General features: G+C 34.4%; 1 protein-coding gene across 1 annotated transcript in view; it reads left to right on the forward strand.

Moving 5' to 3' along the window:
- DACH2 (dachshund family transcription factor 2) overlaps nt 1-23,151 on the forward strand; it is a 165,333-nt gene that overhangs the window by 25,554 nt on the left and 116,628 nt on the right. Inside the window, exon 3 of the mRNA XM_038588811.1 lies at nt 8,489-8,661. Within this exon, the coding sequence (XP_038444739.1) occupies nt 8,489-8,661 (173 nt within the window). The remainder of the gene's footprint in view (nt 1-8,488; nt 8,662-23,151) is intronic.

The following is a 23,151-nucleotide window of genomic DNA, read 5'->3' on the forward strand; positions in this document are numbered from 1 at the left end:
TTGAATCAGTAATTAAAAACTCCCAACAAACAAAACTCCATGACCCGATGGCTTCACAGGTAAATTATACCAAACATTTAAAGACTTAATTCCTATTCTTCTCAAACTACTCCAAAAAATAGAAAAGTAAGTAAAAATTCCAAATTCATTCTCTGAGGCCACCATTACCCTAATACCAAAACCAGATAAAGACACCACTAGAAAAGAGAACTTTAGGCAAAAATCCCTGATGTAAATAGATGCAAAAATCCTCAATAATATACTAGCAAATCAAATCTAACAATACATTAAAAAAATTTTTACAACTAAGTGGGATTTATTTCTAGTTTGCAATGGTAGTTCTATATTCACAAATCAATCAAGGTGCTATATCACATCAATAACAGAAAGAATAAAAACATTACAATTAACAAACTCAATAGATGCAGAAAAAGCATTTGACAAAGTACAGCATCCATTCATTCAACCTCAACAAAGTAGGGTTAGAAGGAACATACCTCAATATAATAAAGGCCATGTACACAACAGCTAGCATTATCCTCAGTGAGGAGGGGTCAGGAAGAAGGCAGGAATGTCCACTCTCATCACTGTTATTTAACATAGTATGGGAATGCCTAGATACAGCAATCAGAAAGCAAAAAGAAATAAAAGGCATCCAGATTGACAAGGAAGAAGTAAAACTTTCAATATTTTCAGAGGGCATGATACTATATATAGAAAACTCAGAAGACTCCACCAAAAATTTGCTAAAAGTGATAAACAAATTCAGTAAAGTCACAGGACACAAAATCAACATACAAAAAGCTTCTGCATTTCTATACACTAATAATAAAGCAGAAAAAAAAGAGAAATTAAAGAACCAAATCTCAGTTACAATTGTAGCAAAAATAGTAAGATATCTAGAAATATACCTTACCAATGAGGTGAAAAAACCTTTACACTGAAAAATATAAAATATTTATGAAAGAAATTGAAGATGACACAAAGAAATAGAAAGACATTCCATGTCCATGGATTGGAAGAACAAGTATTGCTAAAACGTCTATACTACCCAAAGCAATCTACACATATAATGCAATCCCTGTCAAAATACCACCAGCATTTTTCACAAAGCTAGAAAAAATGATCCTAAAATTTGTATGGAATCACAAAAGTCTCCAAATAGCCAACACAATTTAAAAAAAAGAAAAGCATAGTTAGAGGCATTACAATTCTGGACTTCAAGTTATATTACAAGTTATATTTAGTAATCAAAATAGTATGATACTGGCAAAAAATAGACACATAGATTAATGTAATAGAATAGAAAACCATGAAATGAATCCACAAATATATAATCAATTAATCTTTGACAAAGCAAGAAAGATTATCCAATGGGAAAAAGACCGTCTCTTCAACAAATGGTGTTGGGAAAACTGGACAGCCACGTGCAAAAGAAAGAAACATGAATACTTTCTTACACCATACACAAAAGTAAATTCAAAATGGATTAAAGGTCTAAATGTGAAACCTGAATCTAGAAGAGAACACAGGAAGTAATTTTTTGATAATGGCCTTAGTAACTTATTTCTAGATATGTCTCTTGATGCAAGGGAAAAAATAAAGACATATATATGGCTATATCATAATAAAAATTTCTTGTGACTATATCATAATAAAAATTTCTGCACAGCAAAGGAAATAATCAACAAAGCTAAGTTGCAACAATGGAATGGGAAAGGATATTTGCAAATACTATATCTGATAATGTGTTAGTATCCAAAATATGTAAAGAACTTATAAAACTCAATGCTGAAAAAACTAATAATCCAATGAAAAAATGGGCAGAAGACACAAATATATATTTTCCAAAGAAGACATATAGATGGCTAAAAGACATGTGAAAAGATGCTCATCGTTATCTATCAACAGGGAAATGCAAATCAAAATTACTATGAGATATCACCTCACACCTATCAGAATGGCTAAAATCAACAACACAAGAAACAACAGTTGTTGGCAAAGATATCAAGAAAGGGAATTCTCTTATACTCTTGGTGAGAATGTCAACTTGTGCAGGTACTCAAGAGAAAATTATTGAAATTCCTCAAAAGGTTAAAAATAGAATTTCTCTGTGATCCAGCAATTGCACTTCTAGGTATTTACCCCAAAAATAAAAAATAACTGTTTCAAAGGGATACATGCACCCGGATATATATATAGCAGCAGTATCTACAATGGCCAAATTATGGAAATAGCCCAGTATCCATGGACTGATGAATGGATAAAGATTATATATATAATGAAAAGAATGAAATTTTGCCATTTGCAACAACATGGGTGGAGCTAGACAGTATTATGGTAAATGAAGTAAGTCAGTTAGAGAAAGACAAAGAGCATGTGATTTCACTTATATGTGGAATTTATAAGAAACAAAACAGAGGGGAAAGAAAAAGAGAGACAGAGGCAAACCAAGAAACAGACTATTAACTATAGAGAACAAACTGTTGCCAGAAGGGAGTTCGGTGGCAGGATGGGTTCAATGGGCGATGGGGATTAAGGCAGTACAGTTATTGTGGTGAACATTAGGTGATGTATGTAAGTGCTGAATCACTTCATTTTATACATGAAACATATTACACTGTGTATCAACTAACTGGAATTTAAATGAAAACTAAAGAAAAAATTATACAACTCAACACCAAAACACAAACAAGCAAGCAATCTAATAAAAAATGGGCAGAGACACTGAATAGGTATTTTCCCAAAGATGCATACAGTGTCAATGTACACATGAAAAGATGCTCAACATCATCAATCATCAGAGAGAGGCAGATCAAACTATAGTCAGCTATCACCATACACTTGTCAGAATGGCCAGCATCAAAATACAAGAAATAGGTTTGGTGAGGATATGGAGAAAACAGAACCTCTATGCACTGTTAGTGGTAATGCAAATTTGCACACCAATTTGGAAAACAGTATGGAGGTTCCTCAAAAAATTAAAAATATTAATATAATATCTAATAATTCCACTATTGGATATTTGCCCCAAAAATGAAAACATTAAGTCAAAAGATATATTCAGCCCTATCATATATATTCACCACCACATATATATTATATATATATATATACATATATATATAATATATATATATTCAGTCATCTTATTCAATGATAAAAAAGGATGTGATCTTGATATTTGCAAAGCAGGGAGGGACCTAAGGGTATTATGCTAAGTGACCTAATCAGAGAAATATAAATACCATATGATTTTACTCATTTGTAGAATCTTAAAAAATAGAAATAAACAAATGAAAAACAGAATCATTCTTGTTAGTAGAGAATAAGCTGATGGTTGCTGGTGGGGAGATGGACAAAATGGGTGACAGGGCTGGGAGATACAGCCTTCTAGTTATGGAATGAAAAATCATAGGAATAAAAGGTACATCATGAGGAATGTAGTCAATGATAATGTAATAGTGTTGTATGGTGACAGATGGTAGCAATACTTGGGGTGAGCATAACATAATGTATAAACTTGTGAAATCACTATCTTGCACACCTGAAACTAATGTAACATTGATTAACTGCACTTGAAAAGAAAAATTTTTTCAAAAAACAGTCTTGGAAGAACTGTAAATGTTTCTAAGTGAAACAAAGCCAGTCTGAAAAAAATAGTTTATGACTCCACCTATATGGCATTGAGGGATAGATATATCTATAAAGAATTAAAAACGAAGGGGGAAAAACCCAAGGTAATAATGAAGGGATGAATCTGTGGAATGCAAGAGATTTTAGGGCAGTGGAACCTGTCTGTATGATACTGTAAAACATGATACACGGTATTATGCATTTGTGAAAAGCCATAGGACATAGGACGTGCAATACAAAGAATGAACTCAAATACAAACTATGGACTGTAATTAGCAAGAATGTATCAATATTGGGTGCCTGGGTGGTTCAGTGGTTGAGCATCTGCCTTAAACTCAGGGTGTGATCCCAGGGTCTGGGATCGAGTCCCGCACCGGGCTCCTTGTGGGAGGCCTGCTTCTCCTTCTGCCTATGTCTTTGCCTCTTTCTGTGTGTCTCTCATTAATAAATAAATAAAATCTTAAAAAAAGAATGCATCAATATTGATTCATTAGTCACAGCAAATATACCATACTAATACAAGATGTTAATAAGCAGAGAAACTGCTGGTGGAGAGGGGATATATGGAATTTCTCAGTAATTTCTGCTGATTTTTGCCATATAGCTAAAACTTTTCTAAAAAGGAAGTCTATTGATTTAAAAAGGAAGAAATTTTACCACACCTAAATAAATAGGGTTAAAGAGGTAGTTTCCAGACAGGGGCATGAGTAAGAGTAAGGCTAGGGTGAATTCAAATTGTAGAGTGCTACAATTAGTCTAGTGAGGCTAAAGTAGAGCATACATAGAAGAATATTCTGAGATAGTGAAGCTAGAAAAGTAACTTCACATGGAACCAAAGAGCTTATATTTTATTTTGGAGATATTAAGTAGCCACTAAAGTCTTAAAATTGGAGTGGAAAGGCAAGTGAAATGGCATAGGAGAACCAACTGAGAAAACAGGGTACCAAATTGTTATGATAGGATTAGTACTTGACTGTAGAAATGGCAAGATATTACAGAGGTCAACATGACTTGGAAATTAGGGAGTGTGGGATTTTAGAAGGAGTATTAGAGTATTACTGAAGTTTATAGCCTTAGTAGCTAGGAAGAAGTGGTGCTATTCATTTACATAAAATTTATAGGAGTTACTGGAATACCAGGATGCTTTAGAAATATGCTTATAGTAGCTAGCCTGATGACCTTGAGGTTAACAGGAAAGAGATGACTATTTCGGTGATTTAAAAAAATAATTTAATTACCATACTATTAAAAGTCTATGTATTTCTGGCATGTTACTAAAAGAGCCAGGTTGTTAGAGTGTGGTGTACTTTTGATGGCTCTTAATTTAATGTTTTCAACTTTGGGTAAATGTTGACTTACATAATTCAGTTTTTGTATATGCTTTGCATGTGCAGCTCATGTGGGGTCACTGTTAAACTAGCCAGTGATGTAAATATTAGCTTAGAGTCTAGGGTATTATAGTCAACCGACAGTTATTTCAGGTCATGATCTGAAAGTGTAACTTTTAAGTAATTCATGGTCTATTGAAATGTTTGATGAATTGTATTTTAAAACTATCAATAGGCTGTTAAACTCTGTAATCTGTATTTAGTTTGCACATCAATTGGACTGTAAGTAGGCATATGACTTGATATGGCCAGATGGTATCTGAATGATGCTGAAAATCTTTGGAGACTGAGGACAGATTATTACACTGTTAAGGGAAATGTAAATTGATCAAAGGCTTATTTAAGTATTGTGTGATTAAAGGAGGCACTGATGGCTACTTTTCATTTCCAGTTTGATCAATTTTCTACTAAAACTGAGTACACAAAGAAGAATTGAGATCTATAATTATCTTGGGTAAATGAGAATCTTGTATAGAAACCTATTTATGTCATTCATGGTTACTATTATGTTGAGTATAAAGTAAAGCTTTTGGGAAAAGATAAACAGTGATTAATTTAATATGTGTTACGTAACATCTTATTATAGCAAAGTCATATGATGAGTATAGTATAAAAATGCATATACATCAAAGTAATTCTGGAAGGCTAACTGAAAAATGTGTATTTTAAAAGGGGATGCAGAGGCCATTTTTAAATTCAGTGTTTACACTATATTGAGGCTTCTTTAATGAATTAATACAGTAGGAAATTTTAAAACTGAAAAGTTGGATTTGGCAGATTGTTCCTTATAAGTATTTAGATATAGTGAGCCATAAGTAAATTGATAGGGGGGAGTTTAAAATATTTTATTAAAATTCTGTGGGAATTAGCGGTCATAGGAAGTACAGAGTATGTTCCCCTTCTTGATTTCCATGCAGAATTTAAGTTTCTAACCTTTTTAAATCCTTGTGAAATTCTATTAATACATTTTACGGCTGAATTTATCACAAATATTGGTGAATGTTGTGTTCTTTATATAGGAGTTTTTTCAACTGAGATGATTACTTTAGTGTTGCATGGGACCTGTTAAGTATATATTTGATTCTATTGCACAACTTTATCTTTTTGTTGTTGTTAATGGCTTTAGTTCAACTATCAGTGTTGAGGCCAGGAGACAGATGTTAAATCAATTAACGGCATTATGTTTAAACCTGCTTTTTGTCCTAAACGTATGTGTTTTGAGAGTTTGTGTTACTGTTACTATTGTTTTGAGAAATGAGATTTAGTGGGACTCTGAATATACTTCCTATTGCTTTGTTGTTGTTCAATAGCTATTGTGATCTTTGAAGCAAGGAAAAAAGAAGATGGCAAAGAGGATAAAAAGATATTATTAATAGTGAATAATTGTGTGTGATATCAACATAAACACTATCCATTGTAGATTTCTATAATCTATAACAATGTAGGAAAAATTATAGACGAGGATGTTTCAGACTATCTGTTAAAAATTATTAACAAATACCAACATCATTGAGTAGTATCTAGAATTCTATTATTTTTATGGAAGATAAAATAGTTTCTGGGCTTCTGCCCAAATGAAGACAAGATTATTGTTGAGGCAACAGTTTAAGATACATTGTAAAGTACTATGGTTTACTTATCGTAGTGATGTTAATATCCATAATGTTAGACAAACCCTCACTAGCCTCTGCTCAAAGATGTATCCTCACAAATCCCAACCTCATCAGGGGTAAGTAGACAACTATTTTAATTTGTTAGCTTTTCCATGATGACATATCTGCAGATACCACAAGTGTAACATGGATAAGACTGGTTTAAATATCCAGTAGTGCAATTGCTGGGTTGTAGGGTAGCTCGATTTTCAACTCTTAGGGGAACCTCCATACTATTTTCCAGAGTGACTGGACCATCTTGTATTCCCACCAGCAATGTACGAGGGTCCCCTTTCTCCACATCTTCACCAAAATCTGTCGTTTCCTGACTTGCTAATTTTAGCCACCTCACTGGTGTGCGGTAGTATATCATTGTGGTTTTGAGTTGTATTTCCTTGATTCCGAGTGATGTTGAGCATTTTTTTCATGTGTTTATTGGCCATTTGTATGTTTTCTCTGGAGAAATGTCTGTTAGATGTTTTCTGCCATTTCTTGAATGGATTATTTATTCTTTGGGTGTTCAGTTTGATAAATTCTTTATAGACTTTGGATATATTAGCCTTTTATCTGATATATCATTTGCAAGTATCCTCTCACATTCTGTCAATTGTCTTTTGGTTTGTCAATTGTTTCCTTGCGGTACAGAAACTTTCTATCTTGATGAATTCCCAGTAGTTCATTTTTGCCTTTGTTTCCCTTGATTTGGAGACATATCTAGTAAGAATTTGTTCTCTAGGATTTTGATGGATTCCTGTCTCTCATTTAAGTCTTCTATCCATTAATAATAAACAAACAAACAACAAACTTATGGTGGCTATTTATTATACTTTCTTAAATTCAAAATGTGTTTGTACATTGTATATTTAAATATATGGAATATGTAAATAAGGAAAAAAGGAAAGCGTGTGAAAACTATTTTATCTTGCATAAGAAAGCAAACAGAATTCTAGATACTACTCAATGATGTTGGTATTTGTCACCAAATTAAAAATAGGTTGAATATTTTGATAGGGGAGTTACTCATTATTGATAAAGTTTTAAATTAGAGCCATACTATTCATTTTAGAGATTATAACTAAAAGGGTAGGACATATTCCAAGGGGTACCTGGGTGGCTTAGTTGGTTAAGAGTCAGACTCCTGGTTTCAGCTTAGGTAGTGATCTCAATAACGTGAGATTGAACCCCACATCGGGCTTCATGCTCAATGTGGAATTTGCTTCAGATTCTCTCTCCTGCTTCTCTCCTTACTTGCATGCTCTCTCTCTTAAATAAATAAATAAATAAACAAATAAACAAATAAATAAATAAATAAAATCATTTTAAAAAGAACATATTCCAAGTCCTATTTACTTCAATAATTCTGAAGCCTAGAGAATATACATCCTGTCTTACCAGCACCACTATTATATTTTTAAAGAAGGTATTAAGTTATAAGCTAACACATCAATATATTATAATTATTAAAAATAAAATTATTTCTTAATTAACAAAATGTCGTTTTGCTTAAAGATTTTTATTTGTTTTTATGAGTAAAAAATTGCGTCTTATAAATATTTTTAGAGTGAGAGCAAGAGCAAGGAATAGGTAGATAAAAGTTTATGGATATAAGAACAATTTTAAAAATATAAAGCAATATTCAATCCTAGGTACCATTAATTGCCTAAAGAGATACTAGGATATAATAAAACTTGATTTAAAAGAAAAGCCAACAAGAATGAATTCAGACACTTTTTCTTACTATTTCATAGCATCAATTTTGATGTGATTTTCCTTTTCCAAATGTAGTAATTTAACATGCACTGTATCTTTTAGGACTGGATCTGCCATTTATGATGATGCCTCATCCCCTACTTCCAGTCAGCTTACCTCCTGCATCAGTTGCCATGGCAATGAATCAGATGAACCATCTCAATACTATTGCCAACATGGCTGCTGCAGCCCAGATTCACAGTCCACTCTCCAGAGCTGGGGCCTCTGTTATAAAGGTAAGAATCATGATTTGGAGGAGGACACAGGTTTTAATTGTATGTAAGTGTTGAGAAAATAATAGCAATACCACTGAATCTTCAGTATAAACACACAGCTCATTGACTCAGTTGTTTATCATATAGTATTGATTTTATTTCTGACTAGGCCTGCTAAGGTGTTTTGTTTGTTTGTTTGTTTGTTTTTATTCCATGACTACAGATCTCACTTTTAATTCTAGTTTCATGTCTTGCAATCATGAATACAGTTGTGGGAGGCATCGCTAAACAATGGAAGAGTAGAATAATGTACAAAAAATCATTACCATTTGTAGGGTGAAATAAACACTGCACATTTTTGGTGTTTGGGAGGTAGTTCTGGGGTAATATATACCATACAGGACTTATAGTTAGAAAGACCGAAGTTTCAATTCCAATCCTGTCACTTTAGCTCAATAACCTTGGATATAACATTAAAACTGCATGAACCTGTTTCCTCAACTGTAAACTAAATGTTATAGTAATAATCTATCCCACTTATTCATTGGCTGTCCAGAGATAATGTGAGTAAAATGTAGGCTAAAAACTTGAAACATTAAGCATTTTTATGATAAATTATAGCATTATCATTATCATCATTATACTATTTTTTTCAAAATTTCATGACCACTGAGTAATGAAACATAAATAATATTTTGTAACCTGTCCTGATGTCTTCTATTAGTCTGGCATAGGGCCTTTCTGCCCTCTCTCTAAGTGTCATGGGAACTTGGTTTTTAAATTTTTTTTCTTTTGGCAAGGAGATAATAAAAGGGTATATAGAATCAAAAGAGTAGTTAATAAGAGCAACCCATTGACTGGTTCCTTTGTTTCTTTATTTATTCAACAAATATTATACCCTTAATGTATACATGTTGTATTGAATGATATGAGATATAGGTAAAGAATACATAGTTCTTGACTTCCAGTACTCACAAACAAAATGTGATACAAACAACAAGTACCGATTTAGCTTGCACTAACAAGACGACTGTGATGAATGGCATACAGCATCACCAAATATTATAGAAATTTAGAGGAGGGAGTTATTATACTTCGCTTGGCAAAAAGAGGAGGAAAGGATCACGAAAAGCATTACAGTTGTTGGATTTGAACTGGACTTTGGTAATTTTGATAAGATTATAATAAGTGTACATAGGGAATTGTGAAAGAAAGGGAGAAGAAATGTGAGATCCTGGACAATTTTGTTTCATTTTAAATTAGCTTCCAGTTTTGGGGATTTTTTAAATAATGAAAAAAATTTGAGGAAAGGACAAGAAAAATTGATAATTTTTATTAAACTCCAAATATATTTCCACTGCTAAGTATAAATAAGCTACCTGCAAAGATTGTGGCCCTCAATAAATCAGTCTATCCTAGCTAATCAGAACTTTGTTGTCTGAATATTTGATTAGAGGCTAAACCAGGAAACAGAGTTATCTTTGAGAAAAAAAAATCATCCATGAACATATTTAAAAGATGAAATAAGTTTTCCATGATTTTGAAACTGGGTGATTACTAATATGTACATTACATATATAATTTATATAATATGTATTGATATATCATTAATATTATTATAATATATATTATTAATATTATATATTATAATATATAATTTATATCACTTTGTCCATTCATCGGTTCATGGACACAGGCTGTTTTCATAATTTAGCTATTGTAGATAAAGCTACTATAAACACTGGGGTGCATATATCCCTTTGAATTAGTATTTTTGTATTCCTTGGGTAAATACCTAGCAGTGCACTTGCTGAGTTGTAAGATGGTTGTATTTTTAACTTTTTGAGGAACCTCCATACTGTTTTCCAGAGTGGCTGCTCTAGTTTGCATTCCCACCAACAGTGCGAGAGGGTTGCCCTTTCTTCACATCCTTGCCAACACCTGTTGTTTCTTGTGTTGTTGATTTTAGCCATTCCGACAGGTGTGAGGAGACATCTCATTGTAGTTTTTATTTGCATTTCCCTGATGGTGAGTGATGTTGAGCATTTTTTCATGTGTCTGTTAGCCATCTGTATGTCTTCTTTGGAAAAATATTCATTGATGTCTTCTGTCCATATTTAACTGTATTATTCTTTTTGGGGTATCGAGTTTATAAGTTCTTTATACATTTTGGATACTAATCGTTTATCAGATATGTCATTTGTATATATATTTTCTAATTCCTTAGTTTTCCTTTTAGTTTTGTTCACAGTTTCCCTCATTGTGTAGAGGCTTTTTATTCTGATGTAGTTCCAATAGTTTATTTTTGCTTTTGTTTATCCTGCCTCAGGAGACATATTTAGAAAGAAGTTGCTATAGTCTATATCAAAGAAGTTATTTCTTGTGTTTGCCTCTAAAGTTTTAAAGGTTTCATGTCTAATATTTAGGTTTTTATTCCTTTTTGAGTTTACTTTTATGTTTGGTGTAAGAAAGTAGTCTAGCTTCATTCTTTCACAAGTTCCTGTCCAGTTTTCCCAATACCACATGTTCAAGAGACTGCCTTTTCCCCATTGCATATTCTTTCCCTCTTTGTCAATGATTAGTGCTAGATATGATCGTAGGTTCATTTCTGGGATTTATCTTCTGTTCCTTTGATCTATTTATCTGTTTTTAAAACAGTACCATACTGTCTTGATCACTTCAACTTTGAAATCTTTTTTTTTAAATTTTTATTTATTTATGATAGTCACACAGAGAGAGAGAGAGAGAGGCAGAGACACAGGCAGAGGGAGAAGCAGGCTCCATGCACCGAGAGCCCGATGTGGGATTCGATCCCGGGTCTCCAGGATCGCGCCCCGGGCCAAAGGCAGGCGCCAAACCGCTGCGCCACCCAGGGATCCCCGATCACTTCAACTTTGTAATATAACTTGATGTCTGGAATCTGGAATTGTGATGCCTTCACCTTTGCTTTTCTTTTTCAAGATTGCTTTGGCTATTCAGGATCTGTTGGGGTTCCATACAAATTTTAGGATTGTTATAGCTCTGTGAAAATTACTATTGGTATGTTGAGAGGGATTTCATTAAATGCATAGATTGCTTTGGGTAGCACAGACATTTTAACAATATTTGTTCTAATCCATTAGTATGGAATGTTTTTCCATTTCTTTGTGACATCTTCATTAATGTTTTATTGCTTTTAGAGTACAAGTCTTTCATCCCTTTGGGTAGGTTTATTTCTAGGTATCTTATGGATTTTGGCGCAATTGTAATTGGGATTTATTCCTTAATTTCTCTTTCTGCTGATTCATTTTTGCTGTATAGAAATGAAACAGATTTCTGTACATTGATTTTGCATCCTGTGACTTTACTGAATTTATCACTTCTAGCAGTTTTTGGTGGAGTGTTTTGGACTTTTTATATATAGTATCATGTCATCTGCAAATAGTGACAGTTTTATGTCTTCCCTGCCAATTTAGGTGCCTTTTATTTATTTTTATTTCCCAATTGCTGTGACTAGGACTTCCAGTAATGTGTTAAATAACAGTGGTGAGAGTGGACATTCCAGTCTTGCTCCTGACTCTGGAGGAAATTCTGTCAGGTTTACCCACTGTGGATGATAATATCTGTGAGTTTTCATACATGGCCTTTATTATGTTAAGGTATGTCCCTTTTTTTCTTTAAAGAGTTATTTATTCATTTATTTATTATTTATTTATTTATTTATTTATGAGAAAGAGAAAGAGAGAGAGAGAGAGAACATTGAGTGGGGGAGAAGCAGAGGGAGAGCATCCTCAAGTAGACTCCCTGTTGAGTGTAAAACCCAACTCAGGGCTTGATCTCAGGACCAATTAGGTCATGATGTGAGCCATGTATAAGAATATAAGAGTCAGACAATCAACTGAGCCACCCAGGTGACCCAAGGTATGTTTCTTCTAAGTCTACTTATTTGAGGTTTTTATCTTAAATGGATGTTGTGCTTTGTCAAATGCTTTTCCTGCATCTGTTGAGATGATAGTATCATTCTTATCCTTTCCACTATTGATGTGATACCTCATGTTGATTGATTTGTGAACATTGAACCACCCTTGCAACCCAGGATTAAATGCCATTTGATCATGGAAAATATTTTTTAATGTATTGTTGGATTCACTTTGCTAGTATTTTGTTGAGAAGTTTGCATCTGTGTTCATCAGGGATATTCACCTGTAGTTCTCCTTTTTAGTGAAATCTTTACCTGATTTTGGTATCAAGATCATGCTGGCCTCATAGAATGAATTTGGAAGTTTCTCTTCCTTTTCTATTTTTTGAAATAGTTTAATAAGTATAGGTATTCAATTGTCTTTACATGTTTGATAGAATTTGCCTCTGAAGCCATCTGGCCCTGGATTTTAGCTTGTTGGGAGCTTTTTGATACGGATTCAATTTCTTTGCTGGATATTGGTATGTTCAAGTTTTCTATTTCTTCTTATTTCAGTTTTGGTAATTTATATATTTCTAGGAATTTGTCCTTTTTTTCCAGGTTGTCCAATTTGTTGGCATATAGTTTTTCATAATATATTCTTAAATTGTATTTCTGTAATGTTGATTTTTATTTCTTCTCTTTCAATTGTGATTCTATTTATTTGGTTCCTTTAGTCTTTTCTTTTTGTTAAGGGGAGCTAGAGATGTATCAATTTTATGATTTTTTTCAAATATCCAGCTCCTGATTTGTTTTATCTGTTTTTTTTTTTTTTTAGTTTATCATTTATTTCTGCTCTAGTACTTACGATTTCCTTCCTTCTGCTGGCTTTAGATTTTATTTGTTGTACTTTTTCTAGCTTTTAGGTGTAAGGTTAGGTTTATTTGAGATTTTTCTTGCTTCTTGAGTCCTATAATGCTATATACTTCTCTCTTAGAACCACTTATGCTGCATCCCAAAGATTTTGGACCATTGTGTTTGTTTTGTCATTTGTTTTAATGGTTTTTAAAAATTTATTATTTGATTTTATTGTTGACTCATTCATTGTTTAGTAGCATGTTGATTATTTATAGTCGTTCCTTTTTTTCATTTTTGTAGTTCATCTCAGGTTTCATAGCACAATGGTCAGAAATGATGCTATAATTTTTGAGGCCTGATATGTGACCTAGTATATGTTCTATTCTGAAGAATGTCTCATATATGCTTGAAAAGAATATGTACTTTCCATTTTAGGATTGAATGTTCTGAATATATCTGTTCAGTACATCTGTTCTAGTGTCATTCAAAGCCACAGTTTCCTTTTTTTAAATTTTATTTATTTATGAGAGAGAGAGAGAGAGAGGTGCAGAGATACAGGCAGAGGGAGAAGCAGGCTCCATGCAGGTAGCCTGACCTGGGACTCGATCCCAGGTCTCCAGGATCATGCATTTGGCTGAGGGCAGCACTGAACTGCTGAGCCACCCGGGTTGCCCTCCTTCTTGATTTTCTGTTTAGATGATCTGTGCATTGATGTAAGTGGAGTGTTAAAGCCCCCTATTATTATTGTATTATTATCAATGAATTCCCTATGTTTGCTGTTAATTGTTTTATATAATTACATGCTTCCAAATTGAGGGCATAAATATTTACAATTGCTAGACATTTTGTTTTTACTTGTCTGGGTATATCTCTCCTTCTATACTGAAAGATAGTTTTCCTACATACAGCAGTCTTGGTACCAGGTTTATCCCATTTAGCACTTTGAATATATTATGCCATTCTCTTCTGGCTTGCCAAGTTTCTGTTGAGAAATCCCCAGCTAGCCTTCTGGGTCTTCCATTGCATGTTATGGACTTCTTTTGTTTTGCTGGTTAAGATTATTTATTTACCACTATATTTTGCAAAATTAAGCATAATATGTGTTGATGTGGGTCTACCTTTGTTGATTTTGAGGAGTGTTCTCTGTGCCTCCTGGATCTAGGTGTCTTTTTCCTTTTCCAGATTAAGGAAGTTTTCAGTTATTATTTCTTCCAAAAAAATTTCTGTCCCCTTTACTCTTTATTCTTTTTATGGGACTCCTATAATACAAATGTTATTATGTTTGATGGAGTCACTGAGTTCCCTAAGTCTATTGTCATGTTTCATAATTATTTCTCTTTTGTTCAACTTTATTATGTCCCATTATTTTCTTTTCTAGATCACTAGTTCATTCTGCTTCTTCCAGATTCCTGTTCATTGTATCAAGATTATTTCTAATCTTTATTGCCTTCTTCATGTTTGATCAATTCATTTTTAAATCTTTTATCTCTGCAGTAGGGTATCAGTGATGTCTTCTATTCTTTTCCCAAGCCCAGTGAGTATTCTTATGATTATTGCTTTAAATTCTCAATCAGGCTTGTTACCTTTATTATTATTATTATTATTATTATTATTATTATTATTATTATTGCTTGTATCTGTCACCATGGCCTTATCTTGTTCTTTCATTTGGGATAAATTCCTTCATCTTCACATTTTGTCTAAATATCTATCTTCTCTGTTAGAAAAGGCACTTACGTCTCTTGCTCCTGAAAGTAATGGCCTTATGAAGAAGTCATGTAATGCCCATTGCCTGGTGCTTCAGGAAGTGTCTCCAGTGTGTGCTGTGTGTGTTCTGCTATTGTGTTTTGGCTGCTCTTTCCTTCAGGCCAATTGTCTGTATAGTATTTACTTGCCTGCTGTGGACAGTGTTTGGCCCCTGGCCTGAATGTATCAAGTTTTATGCAGGTGAGCCCTGGTCTTTTTGTTAAATGAGATCTGACATAACTTCCACCAGAACTGAGGCCCTGTGGAACTCTCTGGTCAGGAGACGTGGTGTGGGTGGGTGTTTTTGCTCATTTTCTTTGGAAGGGGCACTCTGTGGTGAGACTGAGGCAAGTTTAACTGAGACAGGAAGACCTGCTACAGAGCACGGGGTTAAGCTTGGTGAAGCAAATTAGCAACTTATTGTTGGTTCTGGGCTGCTTCCTGCAGGTAGCTTTGTGTTTACGCTGAGGTGCCAGTGAGACAGATGGCACCAGCCAGCTCCACTGTTCTAGAAGAAGCTTCTCTGTGAATGCTGACACTCAGGGAAATGCTCCAATAAGAGCAAATAATATCCCCACTCTATTCCCAGTCATTCTTCAGATCAATGTTTCCATGATATCTGCCCCTGGGTTATTTGCCTGCCTCCTCTCCAGGAGAAGGGCAGTGCCCGCAAGGCTCTATCCTAGCCAAGACTTCTGATCTTTAAAACTCTAGGTTTTAAGCCCTGATGGTTGCAAGAACTCACTGAATTCATCTCAGTTCATTTTCTAGATCGATGGCTATGGGGAAATGTTCTCATTGTGTGTTCCCCTGTGTGGTCTTCTCTGATGGTCACTTCTCTGCAATCATAGCTCCCTACTTTCTGTAGCACCCAGGATCTATTTCTTCTCTAAACCACATCTCTGTACTCTGCTTCCTTTGATGTAGCCTCTTCTATGCCTTTAGTTGTGGAATTTGTTCTGTCAGTATTCATGTCTATTTCTGGGGTATTTAGGATGATTTGATAATTATCTAGTTGTGTTCATGGAATTAAAGGAGCCTAGGGTCCTCCTACTCCACCACCATCTTCCTCTTCTATTTACAGTTTTTTTTTTTTGTCCCAGCATTTTGGCATAAAAAAAATGGAAATTTTAGCTAGTATTATTCATTGTTTTGCAAAATATTTGAAATGAGGTCACCGTACCTTTTATATGATGTTGACCATCTAAGAGTCAATTGACCTCCCAGAATACCATTAGAAAATTTAACATTTTGAAAGGAATTTCATAATTATGAAATTTGATTTCTTTCTGACAAATGCACTGTGAATTTGGGAAAGTCATAACAACCTGATTAACCCTCTTTGCTGTGTATTATATTGTCTTAGCTTAGTAGTTTGCTATAACAAAATACCATAGACCAGATGGTTTAAATATGATAAATTTATTTCTCATAGTTCTAGAGACTGGAAAGTCCAAGATCAAAGTGCCTTATGATTCCTGGTGAGAGCTCTTTTTCTCATTTGCATATTACCACTTTCTCACTGTAGTTCTCACATGGCAAAGACAGACAGGAAGCAAAATTTCTTATATCTCTTCTTATAAGGGTATTAATCCCATCATGAAGGCTATGCCTCCCCATGACTTCATTAACCCCCCAAAATTCCATGTCCAAATTGTTGTGCCCAAGATTGCGAATCCGAGAAACCACCAAGGAGCCAACACGGATGCAAGCGCATGAGGGTTTATTAGCAAGCTCGAGCTTGTCCAAGTATACCCGACACAACAGAGCAGGGACTTGGACCCCGAGGCGGGTTTCAGCTGGGTTTTTATGGGCTGGTCTAGGGGATTTCCAGAAGGGGTGGAGGAATTTCTTAAGCTCTGTTCTCATTCTGATACGGGGCTTTCAAGAGCGTTCTGCGGTTTTTCCTGTAACTGAAGTAGGGTAAAGTTCGCTCTTATTCACAGGGGCCTGAGATGGCTGTACTTGTGCTAACGCTGAACTTGAGGTGGAATGGCCTTAATTTTCTCGGCCTCCACACAAATACCATCACATTATGGTTAGAGTTGCAACATATGAATTTGGGAGAAATAATCAGTTCACAGAATATACAATTTAATGTGATTAGAGTGCCACCTGTGCTAGCAACTCTACAGTTAATGATCTCCTGGTATTTATATTATATCCTTATTTCCAGCATTTTTATTTTATTTTATTTCTTTTAAGATTTTATTTATTTATTCCTGAGAGACAGAGACAGAGAGAGACAGAGACAGAGACACAGGCAGGGGGAGAAGCAGGCTCCATGCAGGGAGCCCGACGTGGGACTCGATCCCGGATCTCCAGGATCACACCCTTGGCTGAAGGCGGCGCTAAACCGCTGAGCCACCTGAGCTGCCCATTTCCAGCATTTTTTTTTTTTTCAATGAGCTCCCTGGTTTTTATTTGTTTTTTTTTTTAATTTATTTTTTATTGGTGTTCAATTTACTAACATACAGAATAACCCCCAGTGCCCGTCACCCATTCACTCCCACCCCCCGCCCTCCTCCCCTTCTACCACCCCTAGTTCGTTTCCCAGAGTTAGCAGTCTTTACGTTCTGTCTCCCTTTCTGATATTTCCCACACATTTCTTCCCCCTTCCTTATATTCCCTTTCACTATTATTTATATTCCCCAAATGAATGAGAACATATAATGTTTGTCCTTCTCCGACTGACTTACTTCACTCAGCATAATACCCTCCAGTTCCATCCACGTTGAAGCAAATGGTGGGTATTTGTCATTTCTAATAGCTGAGTAATATTCCATTGTATACATAAACCACATCTTCTTTATCCATTCATCTTTTGTTGGACACCGAGGCTCCTTCCACAGTTTGGCTATCGTGGCCATTGCTGCTATAAACATCGGGGTGCAGGTGTCCCGGCGTTTCATTGCATTTGTATCTTTGGGGTAAATCCCCAACAGTGCAATTGCTGGGTCGTAGGGCAGGTCTATTTTTAACTCTTTGAGGAACCTCCACACAGTTTTCCAGAGTGGCTGCACCAGTTCACATTCCCACCAACAGTATATGAGGGTTCCCTTTTCTCTGCATCCTCTCCAACATTTGTTGTTTCCTGCCTTGTTAATGTTCCCCATTCTCACTGGTGTGAGGTGGTATCTCATTGTGGTTTTGATTTGTATTTCCCTGATGGCAAGTGATGCAAAGCATTTTCTCATGTGCATGTTGGCCATGTCTATGTCTTCCTCTGTGAGATTTCTGTTCATGTCTTTTGCCCATTTCATGATTGGATTGTTTGTTTCTTTGGTGTTGAGTTTAATAAGTTCTTTATAGATCTTGGAAACTAGCCCTTTATCTGATATGTCATTTGCAAATATCTTCTCCCATTCTGTAGGTTGTCTTTTAGTTTTGTTGACTGTATCCTTTGCTGTGCAAAAGCTTCTTATCTTGATGAAGTCCCAATAGTTCATTTTTGCTTTTGTTTCTTTTGCCTTCGTGGATGTATCTTGCAAGAAGTTACTATGGCCGAGTTCAAAAAGGGTGTTGCCTGTGTTCTTCTCTAGGATTTTGATGGAATCTTGTCTCACATTTAGATCTTTCATCCATTTTGAGTTTATCTTGGTGTATGGTGAAAGAGAGTGGTCTAGTTCATTCTCCAGCATTTTTAATAAAGATTTTATTCATTCATTTGAAAGAGAGACAGAGAGAGAGCAAGAGCAGAGAGAGAGGCAGAGAAGGAGGGAGAAATAGATTCCCTGCTGAGCTGGCAGCCTGATGTGAGGAGGCTTCATCTCCCGCCTCAAAGATCATGACCTGATCTGAAGGCAGATGCTTAACCATATGAGACACTCAGCTGCCCCTATTATCAGCATTTTAAAACTCAGTTGCAGAAAAATAAATTTATATCAGAAACAATATACACAGAAAGAGATTAGGAGCATTATACAAAAAGTCCAAAATATGTGTTTAGTTTATTAAAATTTATGAAAGTTCACCAAAAGACCTACCAATTTATTCATATGTTCGAATTATTCTTATTGTTTACATATCTTTTTATTTGCTTTCAAGTAAAACTTTACCTTTTCCTCATATCATTTAAAAATGTTCCTGGAATTTAAAAAAATGCTATGATATTAAAAGAAAGTTTTGTATCCTAAATGCAGCTACTCTTCTTTAGCATAGTTTATGTTAAGCTGATACCTGTGCCTTGCCACTGATGATCATGAGACTGTGATCTCTATCTCCTTTGGAAGCTGGTCTTACATCACGTGATTTGAGTATTAGTACTATATGATAAATAGAGGTTATCAAGTTAGTGAATGACTGATCTACAAACCATATTTAATTACCAGCACTTAACATTTTAATTAAAGGTCTGGAAGCAACTATTTTAATATTTCTGCACTTCAATTTTCCTTCCTGCAAAATTGATCTCACTTTCTTTACATTTATTTCTGTGTTTATACATTTCTTCTGATTGAGTCTACATCAAAAAACTCTTTAGGTTAATGTATAAGTCATGTTAACTCCTCATTTTAATTCAGTCCAGCCCAATTGGCATTTGTTAGCAAGCCCATTTGTTAACTAATTGAATCAGAATAAGCCACTGATACCTAGTTTTAAAAGTTTTGGGGTCCATCTATATTTTTTGTTTTCCAACAATTGAGTCCCGATTATGTATCAAGAAGTTTTAAGGTTTATGATCTAATGAGGAGAGACAAACAATAAACAGACTTAATAGTTTTATAATTTTTGATTGGAATTTAAATAGACAAATGAACTCATGTACTTGAAAACATGGTTTTGCAGATTTTGTTTTATACTTTGTAAGACCTGGGTTCCTAATCATAGCAAGAATGGAAACTAATATAAAGATTTGAATTTTCCTACAGACTTTGTTTAATATTTTAATAGATGTTTTGTTACTGCACTAATGTTGGTTTCCAATTTTTCAGGTTCTTTAAAGGGAACTACATGGGATGCAGACAACTATAATTGAGTGCATATTTACCTAACATGTATTTTTATCATATGACACTCTATTTGTATTCCTTTGAATGCTCAAAAACTCAAATGACTACAGCATTTAGTGTACTTATTCATATACTTAATATTTGTCTAGTCAGATAATGTTGAATATTACAATGAAATAAAACCCCCAGATTCCTATAAAGGACTTAAACATTCTATGTTTTTTATTTGAACCAGCATCCAATAGTATGCCTGTAAACCAGATCTAAAAATAAATAAATAAAAATGAAAAGCTCTGACTTATAACACTTTCCAATTTCTGTGTTGTAAATATTTCCATCAGGAGTGATTTCAAGTTACCATCATTTTAATACCTGACTCACAAAATTGCTGTGGATATTTAATAATTGGCCCTAGTTTGAACAGGCTTCACTTCAAGATAAGACTTTCCTTTTAAAGCATTATATGAAATATGAAATGTTTATCAAATCAAACTCTTCATGCCAATCTCCCTTCATATCCATTAAACAAAACCAAAACTTTTGAAACCACTTTGTCTACTAATTTCTATTTCTTCAGAGTAACATAACATGTTAACTAAAAGTTTGAGAAACCTCTATGAAAATTAATGACTAAGCAGTTTGTTTCACCATTGAAATTATACCATCTTAACAAAGAATGATGTCAAACTGAAAGGAACATGTTTGCCTTTGAGTATTTTTCTTCTACCAGTGTGTAAATGTTTCTACCTCAGTGTGAGAAACATTTGGTAATTAGAGATGTGGATTCCTGCAAATGCCCTCAAATAGTGAAAACTAACATGAAGAATAGACATGGCTGTTTATTCACCACCGCTGTCATCTTTTAAAAATTTTCTTTTCACAGGTAGGAGAGAAAAAACATAGCTTTTTAGGGATCTGAGAAGTGAGGTGACTTTTAGAAACTTGTACTTCTAAATTTTATATATACATATATAAAATTTTTATATATATATATGAATATATATATATATAAATTTGCTTATAGTTTAATACAATTCCCTATCTCCATGGATGTAAACCATGTAACCATTATAAATAACAATGTTTTTTAAAATATTTTATTTATTTAAGAGAGAAAGCAATCATGATGGAGGGGAAGGGCAGAGGAAGAGGGAGAAGCAGACTCCTGTTGAGTAGGGAGCCTGTGAGGCTTGATCCCAGGACCCCAGGATTATGACCTGAACTGAGGGGAGATGCTTAACTGACTGACACACCCAGGGAGTCCAGCAATGAGTTTTAGATACATAGACATATCCGTGTAACAACACTGTTCAATAGAGCAGCCACTAGACATATATGGCTATTTCAATTTAAATGAATTAAAGAAAATGAAAACTTCAGTTGCTCTGTTGCAAGTAGTCACATTCCAAGTGCTCAAAAGTCACACATCACTTGTGACACATATTAGACAATGCAAGTGCAGAACATTGCATCACTGCAGAACATTTTATTGGATAGCACTGTTTTAGAGCATTAAGTAGGGTGGGCAAAAGGTTGTGAATCACTGGTGATCTTTGAGGAAAAGGGTAATACAGACTAAAAAAATCAAGTATATTGCAATTAGCCTTGCAGTTGGCTAAAAAGGACAGTTATTGCTGAATACTGGCTTACTGTATTATTATTATTTCATCATTTTTTCGTTAGAAAAGAGGGCAAGAACACAGAATTCACTGATTTTGCAAGATTTGATATGTGCAAATGAGTATGTCACATTGCTTTGTCAAAAACACTAAAATGAAACATATGTAAGCTCCACCTTCAGAATAATTTATAGAATTATATACTGTTTCTGGCTAGAACCATCATAGTTTATTAGCGAAGTTAGATCAATTAAGAAGCAGATTTCATTGGAGGCAGTACGTCCTAATGGGTAAGAGTATGGGCTCTGAAGTCAGAATGCCTGCCTGTATTTGATTTTTGGTTTCACCATTCCTTTTTATGTGACCTTAAGCAAATTAGTATACCTGTATCTCAGTTTGCCTCATCTTCCTGTGAAATGGCTAGAGTAATTATACCTACCTCATAGTGTTAACATGAAACTAAATGAGACAAGGCTTGTCAACACACTTAGAACACTGTTTGGCATTTAGTAAATAGCCAGTGTATATTAGAAAATATTGTTTTATTTTACTATGTTTTATATTCAAGGATCCATATCAATAAGTAGAAACCAATATCATGGCCAAGATCTAGCCTGAGAAAAGAGTCACTTCCTTTATATACATTCCTCTGTGTAACCCTTATCAGTACCAGAACTAAGGGTTCCCTCACCATTAGATACATATACATGTATTGGACTCTCTCTCTGCAAAGCATTTATTTGTTCACCTGTCATGGCTGCTTTGATCTCCACGCAGGAAAAAAGAGTTAGGAATTTGGTGGGGACTGGAAAGGAGTGTCCATTCTAATACCCAAATTGATCTGATTTGTATTTTATTTTGAGCCATCTTTGAATGTTTATGGGGAATTGTTTAGTCTTTAGTTTGAACTATGAACATATACATCTCATGTGAAAATATCCATGGACCTTCTTTCCATCCCCAATTGGTACATTAGATTCTTAATAAATATTTGTTGCATGAATTAAAAATGATTAATTGGATATTAAACTTTGGGGAGAATTTCTAAAATAAATGATAGTGATGCAGAATTTAATTTCAAAACTAGAAAAGACATTACAAGTTGCAATTTTTTTTCTTTTTTTGGTTTTTGTTTTTACAAAAATTAGTTGGAAATATTGTTACTCCAAGCACAATTCTTTAGTTCTGCTGCAGATCCCTTTACCATTGGCTCCACTAGTAGCATTTGTATTTCATAACTCATGTAGCTATAACAGGAATTGGAATCTGCATTATGATCAGTAGGCTTGCAAGGCTATTCATCATTCAGTTATATCACTGAGTGTGGCAAGATCCTGAGAGCAAAATAGGTAAAATATACCTGACTGGTATAAAAACCTATTTCCTATTTGACATTTAAGTACCTTTTTTTTTTTTTATCTGTGGGAAACTGTTTTTAAATTTTTATTTTAATTGCAGC

Source organism: Canis lupus, chromosome X (assembly GCF_011100685.1).
Source record: "Canis lupus familiaris isolate Mischka breed German Shepherd chromosome X, alternate assembly UU_Cfam_GSD_1.0, whole genome shotgun sequence".
Lineage (NCBI taxonomy): Eukaryota > Metazoa > Chordata > Mammalia > Carnivora > Canidae > Canis > Canis lupus.